This window comes from Balaenoptera ricei, assembly GCF_028023285.1.
Source record: "Balaenoptera ricei isolate mBalRic1 chromosome 7 unlocalized genomic scaffold, mBalRic1.hap2 SUPER_6_unloc_1, whole genome shotgun sequence".
NCBI lineage: Eukaryota > Metazoa > Chordata > Mammalia > Artiodactyla > Balaenopteridae > Balaenoptera > Balaenoptera ricei.
In genome coordinates, this window is record NW_026777444.1 from 856,038 (window position 1) to 864,901 (window position 8,864).

The 8,864-nt window shown below is 51.5% G+C and overlaps 1 protein-coding gene across 1 annotated transcript; it reads left to right on the forward strand.

Annotated features, from left to right (window-relative positions):
- The first annotated feature begins 376 nt into the window (after positions 1–376).
- On the forward strand, positions 377–8,307 carry LOC132358201 (nascent polypeptide-associated complex subunit alpha, muscle-specific form-like). The gene is made up of 4 exons (XM_059912065.1): positions 377–478; positions 1,660–2,782; positions 4,852–4,981; positions 8,057–8,307. The coding sequence occupies exons 1-4, from the start codon at positions 377–379 to the stop codon at positions 8,073–8,075; spliced, it is 1,374 nt and encodes a 457-aa protein (XP_059768048.1). The 3' UTR covers positions 8,076–8,307.
- The last annotated feature ends 557 nt before the right edge of the window (positions 8,308–8,864 follow it).

Sequence of the window (8,864 nt, forward strand, 5' to 3'; positions counted from 1 at the left end):
TGGTCCCTGACACAGAGCTCCTGAACTCCTTGTAAATTCCTAAGTGATTAAAGTACTGGGAGCATCTTTTGTTCTCATGAGGTGACGCTGGGTGGCTCCTGGGTGGGGCTGGTCACCAGAAAGACCAAATTGTGATTAGACGCTTGGAATTTTCGCCCCATCCCCCAGAGAGAGGAGAGGGGCTGGAAATGGAGTCAGTGTTGGGTGACGCCCACGTGAGCGTCATCAACTCCCTGCATCAACTCCCACTGGTCTGTGGTCAGAGAGCGCCCAAGTGGAGGAACCAGGAGGGCGATGCCCCCAGGCTCCACGGGGACAGAAGCTCCTGTGCTTGGGACCCTCCCAGACTCGGACCCCGCTTCCAAACGAGGTCACGATGGCAGGTATCGGGGGTAAGGACTTGACCAGATCTTTCTGGAGGGCGCGATCCCACCCCAACGCGAAGGTCGTGGTGAGCGGCCCCAACCTCCAGGAGCTAGTGAGTCTAAGTTGTAAGTGGCAGGATTTCTGCCAGTTTGGGGAGACTTTCTCAACTGGAAGAGCCACCTCCCCTGAGGCCTGCTGGGGACCCTCCCCGCCCCCGTTCGGGACGCCTCTCGCTGGCCTGGCCGTCGGGGCGAGGTGAGAGGCACGGCCGCCCGCTCGCCGCACAGCGACGGGGCCCTGTCCTCCCGGGGACCCATGGCAGCAGCTGCTCGCAGCCCCCCGGGGGGGAGGGGCTCCCGGCCGGCCCCAGGCAACACGGCCCCTCACGGAGAGGCCGCCCTTCACCCGAGGGCCCCGCAGGCGAGACTCGAGGGTCACTGCCGGGACGGGAACAGCGGGACTGTCCTGGGTCGGGGGGTCTTGCTTCAAACCGCACCTGGGCAAGTTCATCCCGATAACCAGGCTGGTGCAGGGCTCGGAGCACTGAGAGGCAGGGCTCACAGCGTGAGCAGGGGCTGTGGGCAGGTGACAGATGCTGGTTTGTCTGCAGAAGCTCAGAGAGGCACCAGAGGGGCTGCTGCGGCCCCCACCCCATCGCTCCTCTCAGAGCCGGGCGCACGGAGCGGAGGGCCGCAGCCTTTGCTAAGGCCGGCAGCTGCCAGACCCCCGGCCACACCTGCAGGCCTCACCCCAGGGCTCTCTGCTTGGGGTCCTGCTGAAGGCCTGCAGCTGATGGTGAAAGCCAGCACCGCCTCCCCCGGAAAGCTCTCCTTCCCACTGGGGGCGCTGAGGGTCCCCGGCTTCCCCAGCCATCTCACAGCGCTCAGCCCGCCGCGGCCAGAAGCTGACCCCTCCGGGGCGGGCCTCCCGAGGCTGTCCGTCTCCGGCGGGCCTGGCACGCTGCGGCTGAAGGACAGACATTAGTGAACCAGGGCGTGGCACTAGCTCCCGAGCCGGCGTCCCCTGGACGGGCCGGGGGGACGAGAGGGAGGAGCGGAATCAGAGAGACGGGAGGTCGGGGCGCGGGAAGCAAGGGTGGTGAGAAGCACAGACACGTGAGGCTCGGCTGCCCGGGGGCGGCGGGGAGGGCAAAGCTCCCGAGGCCACAGGAAGAGACGGGCAAAGGCCGGCCAGAGCCCTGACGCGGCCGTGCCAGGCACGGCCAGGGGCCTCGCGCTGCGCTGAAGCCCGGGCTCCCAGGGCAGCGCTGACCTGGTGCAGACGTGCCTCTAGACCCGCAGGCCGCCGCCTCGAGCCCCACGAGGCCAACCAGGGTCCGAAAGTCTGTTCCGCGCCCCAGCGGCGGGGCCAAGCCCAGGGCTCTCTTGGTGCGGCCTGGACCTTCCATCTCCGTGGACAGAGCAGCTTCTGCCGGAGGGACACAGGCTGCTCAGCCAGAGGGCGCTACGGCCTGGGCTGGGGTCTGACGGCACCGTCAGCCTCCGGGAGGCCGGCGAGCCGAGCCGGGCACGGCAGCCCCTCCCCGGGGCCGCGCACCTGCCGGCCATGGCCAAGCCCTGCCACCCCTACCCGCAGCTGCCCCAGCAGCGCCCCGCGGGCCTCGGTGCAGGGGCGTGGGGACCCGGAGCGGCCCCGAGTCCCGCCCCGCACAGGGGCCCCGGCACCTCTTCCGGCTCGGGGACCATCCTGCTGAGTTCGGATGCGCCGGAGGGGCTCAGCTCAAAGGCGCACAGAGCGTGGGAAAGCGACGGCCGGGGACCTGGAGGGGGGACAGAAGGGCCACACCTGCCAGACAGAGCAGCCCAGGCAGCAAGTCCCCCAGGTCAGCGAGCCCGCCCCTGCTGCCCCCGCGGCTCAGGGGCTGGACGGCCTCCCATCACCCGGCACCGGCACCGGCCGGGCCCGCCCTCCCTCCAGCCTCCCCTGCAGCCTCTCCCGCAGCCCGTGCCCCCGCGCGCGCCCCACGGGGCCTCCGAGAGACTTGAGCAACGCGCCCTCTCACCGGCCTCCAGCCGCGTCGGGGCTCCTGCAACGCCCCGTGACGGGCCAGACGGGAGGCGCAGGACCGCGCGAAGCCCCACCTCAGCCCCGAGCCTGCGGGCCTCCTCGCCCCCAGCCCCACGGGGCAGCTCCCTTTCCGAAAGAGCCCCACGCGCGCCGTCACGACGGCTGCGACTCCCAGCGCCCAGAAGGCGCCCTGGGAGGGCAGAGACCCAGCTGCTTCGGAAAGATGGCTACTCGGTGAAAATTCACCCTTTTCCCCGCGAGCTCAGGAAGGACTTGAAGTTTCTACCTCCCCCTTCCCAACTGCGATTTTTCTGGCTACGGCGTGGACTTCTCAGCTTGGAGGTTTTTACTATGATCTTCAAGTGGTCCGTTATTCTATCTTCTTCAGGTAATTTGGTGTGCCTTCCCTCTCCTGTTCCTTTTTGCAACAGTTTTCAAATAAGGGTTGAACTGGAACAAGGGTTCACCTTGCAGGAGGTCTCGGTCGTAACGTCGCGCCCCGAGTTGCCCCTCCTCGCCTTTCTCTCTGGGCCCCGAGTGTGCTCTCTTCCTCTCCGTCCTCTGGCTTCTTCTGCTTCCCTGAAGACAGGATTGTCCTCCAGAGCACCTTCTAGTGGTGTCTGCACTTCTTTCTCTTGATGGATTTTTGACGGCTGTTTTGGTCACAGTTACTCGAAATGGGATGTGTTTCCACCCATGTTCTCAATCTTTCTGGTGAGGCTGGCCACAGCCCAATGTGCCTGAATACCTAGATTTCTCACCTTTCAGGTCTTTTTGAAAATTCTCTATGTTAACTTCAAGTAAAGATTGGGATTTTCGAGCTCTTTATTACTTGTCTCCAGTGTTTGTGTTGCCTTCAAAAAAGAACAATACGAAACATATTATCTGCCATGACTGTAAACCCCAGGACAGGACTGACTTCTCAGCCCACTGATTCAGTAGCTTGATGACATTAGCAAGGATCCTTCTGTCTGCTGCTGCCTTCGCGGTGGCTTCATCCTCAGCCTAGACCCAAGAGGCCGCAGCCGCTCCAGACGCCGGGTCGGAGAAACAAGGGAGCATCTCATCGTCAGCTCTCGGCTGGGAACGAGGAAACCCTTCCCAGAAGGTTTCTCCTCCCATCTCACTGGCCTGACCTGGGTGAACGGTGAACTACATTGATGGGTTTTCATTCCAGGATAAATCCTACTTAGTCATTATGTTGTATCCTTTTCAATGTATTACTGGATTCAACTTGCTCAAATTTTGTTAAGATTTTTTATACCTGTGATTGTAAAAGATGTTGGTCTGTAGTTTTCTTTCTGTTGTTAAGTCTCTGTCTAGTTTGAGTAACAGGGAAATGCTGGCCTTGTAGAATAAGTTGGGGGGTGGGTATTCCCTCTTCCATTTGTTGCAAAACTGTGCAGAATGAGTGTTATGTCCTCCTTAAATGGTAGTTAAAATTCTCCAGTGAGACCATCTGGGCCTGAAGTTTCCTTGTGGGAAGACATTTAACTACAAATACACTTTCTTTTGTTTGCTCATTTACATGTCGTCTGAAGCTCCTTTGTCCGATACCGACAGTAGCTGCAACAGAGACAATATGGGCAGCAAAGCTTAAAATATTTATATCTGGTCCTTTCGAGAAAAAGTCTGCAGCCTCCTGGTTTAGTGGATGAAGCCTGAGTTTAAGAGTTGACTGATGGAGTTACATATGAATCTCAGATATTTTCCTCCTAAGTGAAATTTCTGAGAAAGTTACTTAGCACTCATGAGCCTTAGTTTCCTTATCTGTAAATTAGAAATACCAGCAGTCAACTCCTTCTATAAGGCTTATTTCATCTCCAGCCTAAGACTATTACCGTAGACTCTTATTTTCTCAGTTTGTTTTTTTCCCATAATTTCTTCTATACTGATATGACTACTCAGGTTATCTATTTCTTCTTCTTTTTTTTTAATTTATTTATTTTTATTTTTGGCTGTGTTGGGTCTTCATTTCTGTGCGAGGGCTTTCTCTAGTTGCAGCAAGCAGTGGCCACTCTTCATCGCGGTGCGTGGGCATCTCACTATCGTGGCCTCTCTTGTTGCGGAGCACAGGCTCCAGGCGCACAGGCTCAGTAGTTGTGGCTCACGGGCTCAGTTGCTCCGCGGCATGTGGGATCTTCCCAGACCAGGGCTCGAACCCGTGTCCCCTGCATTGGCAGGCAGATTCTCAACCACTGCGCCACCAGGGAAGCCCATATTTCTTCTTGAATGAGCTTTGGTAGTTTGTGTCTTTCAAGGAATTTCTCCATTTCTTCTAAATTGTCAGCTTTATTGGCATAAAGTTGCTCAGAACATTCCCTTATTGTTTTTTATAAAATTTTTAAAATTCTTTTGTTTCTCTTGAATGAAAGATTCTTTAAATTCTACAGGGCTTTACAGTTTTCAAAAGTTTCACATGCATGATTTCATATAATCCCCCTTATTATTCTTCAGGATCTGTTGATTCTGTTGTGATGTCACCTTGCTACCTGAAAACTGGGTTTGCCTCTTGGTGGGTGTCGAGCCAACGAACACAACCAAGCCAAGATCAGGAGAAGGAAGGATTTACTATTACTTGCAGCAAGTAAGGAGAGCACCGGGGATCCTTCCCAAAGCAGTGTCTACCCAAACAGCAAAACTGGGGATGTCTTAAGCTAAGAGTACATGCATATTCATGAGGTGGCTTGAGCAGAGGAGAATTCAGCATAGAATTGGGGCAAAGGTCAACAGAGTCCAAGCTTTAGTTGACTGCAATCAGGAGGGTCATCATCATCATTCCATCCTCTGCCTGGGAGGGGGCCTGAGTTCCTGAAGAAGAACTTCAGAGACATATTGTTCTGTGTATCCCTTGAGGAGAACCAGGACCCTGCCCCAAGGCTGCACTGTTGTTTCTTGACTGCCCCTCCCTTGTCTCTGCATCCCCTCCCTTCCCTGATTAGCAGCTGTTTGAACCTGCCCTTTGGAACGCAGGGAAGGTCGTGGAGGCTGAACGAAGCCTATTTCCTACAAACAAGAATCAGGGGGACACAGAAAGGACTTGTACCCAGGAACCCCACAGGGTCCTGCTCGGTTTCAACCTCTCTATTAGTAATTTGTGACTTCTCTCTTTTTTTCCTGATTTTACAAAGAACCGCCTTGTGGTTATTTTTATTTCCTCTATTATTTTTTTGGTTTTCTTTTTCATTGATTACTTCTCTTTATTATATTCTTTCTTCTGCTTATTTTGGATTCAATTACTTTCTCCTTTTACTATTTTTGTAAGGTGTAATCTGGGATCACTGACTTGAGTCCTTCTTTTGTAATATAAGCGTTAAGTGCTATCAATTTTCCTTAGTTTACTAATTTAGCTGCAGCCAGCAAATTTTGAGATTATGTGTTTTTATTTTCATACAATTCAAAATACTTTTAAATTTCCCTTTTGATTTCTTCTTTCACCAGTAAGTCATTTAGAAGTGGGTTATTTACAATGTTCATTGCAGCACTATTTACAATAGCCAAGACATGGAAGCAACCTAAATGTCCATCGACAGATGAACGGATAAAGAAGATGTGGTACATATATACAATGGAATACTACTCAGCCATAAAAAAGAATGAAATAATGCAATTTGCAGCTACATGGATGGACCTAGATATGATCATACCAAGTGAAGTCAGTCAGACAGAGAAAGACAAATACCATATGATATCACTCATATGTGGAATCTAATTTTTTAAAAAGATGAAACAAATGAACTTGTTTGCAAAACAGAAACAGACTTACAGATATTGAAAACAAACTTATCGTTACCAAAGGGGAAACATGGGGGGGTAGTGATAAATCAGCAGCTTGGGATGAACACAAACACACTACTATATATAAGATAGATAACTAACAAGGACCTACTGTATAGCACAGGGAACTATACTCAATATCTTATAATAACCTATAATGGAAAAGAATCTAAAAAAGAATAGATATGTATGTATAACTGAATCGCTTTGCTGTACTCCTGAAACTAACATTGTAAATCAACTATACTCTAAATAAAATTAAAATTAAAAAAAAAATGAGCAGCAATCAAAAAAATTTTTTATTTAAATAAAGAATATGATGGCAACAACCACAAAAGAAGTGGGTTATTTAGTCCCTAAATACTTGAGAAGGTTCCAGATCTCTTTCTGTCACCGGTTTCTAGTTTAATTCCATTATAGTCAGACAATATAATTTGTATGATTTGAATGTTTTAAAACTCATTAAGACTTGCTTAGTGGCCAGGATATGGTGTTTCCTGGCAAGTCTTCAGTGTGTACTGTAAAGTAAACGTACTCTAGTGTTACTGGGAGAAAGTGGTTTATGAATGTCAGCTAGGTCAAGTTGATTGCTGGTGTCCTCCAAGTTATCTATATCCTTGCAGATTTTCTGTACACTGTTAGTTACTGGTCTCAGCCGACTGACAGTGATGCTATCGGCCAGGAATGCCTGAGGGCACTCACCTGGGCCCTACAGACACTGCCCCCCACCCTCCACCAGGGCCGATTTGTGGCCGGACAGGCCCTTGTGGTTCTTACTACGATTGCAAGGTGCACCTCAGCAACAAGCAGCAGGGAACTCAGAAGAAACAAGGTTTACTACTCACAGGTCCTGGAGGGCACTGGCACATCCAGGGCACACAGAGATGCAGGCAGAGAGAGAACAGGGCCTTGGGTTCCACCTTTATTGAGGTTGAGAATGGGGGCCTAGGGTTTCATGGGTTCACTCTTTATTAGTGAACATAAAAGTAAGAGCAGGAATTAAAAGTATGAGAAGGGAAAAGCAATGTCACTCAAGGGCCAGTTATCTGAATGACCCAGGGTGTTCTAAAAGGGAACTTCATGGGTGGGGTGGCCTTTATCTGTGTAGCTGGTAATGTGTCTTTGAAATGGATGCCTTAGCAGTGAAAAGCTTAAGGTCAGGCACTTAGAATTAAAAAAGTGAATTGTCAGGCACTTATACTACAGGGGTATTGAAATCTGTATATAACTGAGGATTTGTATATTTCTCTTCGAGCTTCTATTAGTTTTTGCTTCACATATTCTGAAGCTCTGTCGTTTAGTGCACAGTCATTTAAGATTATTATGTCTTTTTGGTGAAGTTACTCTTTTGTTATTACCTATTGTCTGCCTTTATTCCTGGTAGCTTTCCTTGTTCTGACTTCATTATTTTTTGTTTTATTGAGGTGAAATTCACAAAGTATAAGATAAACCCTTTTAAAGTGTACAATTAACTGGAATTTAGTATATTTGCAATGCTGTGCAGACATCATTTGACAACATCAAATGTTGTCTAGTGCCAACATTTTCAGAATCCCCAAAGTGAAACCGAGCAGGACCCTATGGGGCTCCTGGGCATGGAAGCCCTTGCGTGTCTCTGTTCCTTGTTTGTAGGAAATAGGCTTCATTCAGCCTCCATGACCTTCCCTGCGTTCCTAAGGGCAGGTTCAAACAGCTGCTAATCAGGGAAGGGAGGGGATGCAGAGATAAGGGAGGGGCAGTCAAGGAACAACAGTGCAGCCTTGGGGCAGGGTCCTGGCCCCGCCTCAAGGGATACACGGAACAGTATCTTTGAGCTCTTCTGCAGAAGTAAAACCCCCAACAAATGGAAGAGGTTAACTACTTGATGAAGCATTGTTCATTGCAGAGAGAAGGTCACAGTTTGACAACCTCCAGACCCACAGAAGCTCATCAGGAGACCACCTGAGGCCAGATTAAAGGAGTGTAGGCCCAACACACACCCTGATCCTCCTCAGCAACCCCACCCTTGAACCACTGCTGTAAAACTCACCAAATCCGCCCCCAACCGCGCCCCGGGTTGGGACACACAGTTTTGAGGGCACGAGCCTGCCGTGTCCCCCTCTGCCTGGCAAAGCAATAAAGTTGTTCTTTTCTGCTTCACCCCAAAACTCTGTCTCTGAGATCCAATTTGGCACCGGTGCGCCGAGGCCGAGCTTTCGGCATCAGGGGAGACCCCACGCCCATTAAGCACGTCCCCCACCTGCAGCTCCTGGCAGCCACGGACCTGCTGTCTGTGTCTGTGGATTCACCTGCCCTGCATCTCTCACAGTAATGGAATCACACGACATGCGACTGGTGTCTGGCTTCCGCTACACAGCACAATGTTTGCAAGGTGCACCCATGTTGTAGCACGTACTTTATTCCTTTCCATGGGTGAGTACTATCCTGCTGTATGGACAGACCACGTTGTGCTTATCCATTCAGCCACCGACGGACACCTGGCTGTTTCCACCTCTGGCAGCAACTTTCCGCTGCCATGAAGCCAAGCGTATCTCTGCTGCCTCCCCGCCCGGACTGTTTTACGTTCTGACCCCAGGATCCGCAGCTGCTTCAAAGACTGCCCTCTGTCACTCTGATCACGCCTGTCCTCCCTTGATAGGGCACCAGGCTTCCAAGGGGTCTGACCCCCTACCACCCCATCTCATATGCATACA

Excerpts from the sequence above, each read along its gene's own strand:
- LOC132358201 (XM_059912065.1), top strand. The coding sequence starts at position 377 with ATGGCAGGTATCGGGGGTAAGGACTTGACCAGATCTTTCTGGAGGGCG. Across the intron at positions 479-1,659 it reads GCCCCAACCTCCAGGAGCTA|ACCCGCAGGCCGCCGCCTCG; the intron begins GTGAGTCTAAGT and ends ACGTGCCTCTAG. Across the intron at positions 2,783-4,851 it reads CGTTATTCTATCTTCTTCAG|GATCTGTTGATTCTGTTGTG; the intron begins GTAATTTGGTGT and ends ATTATTCTTCAG.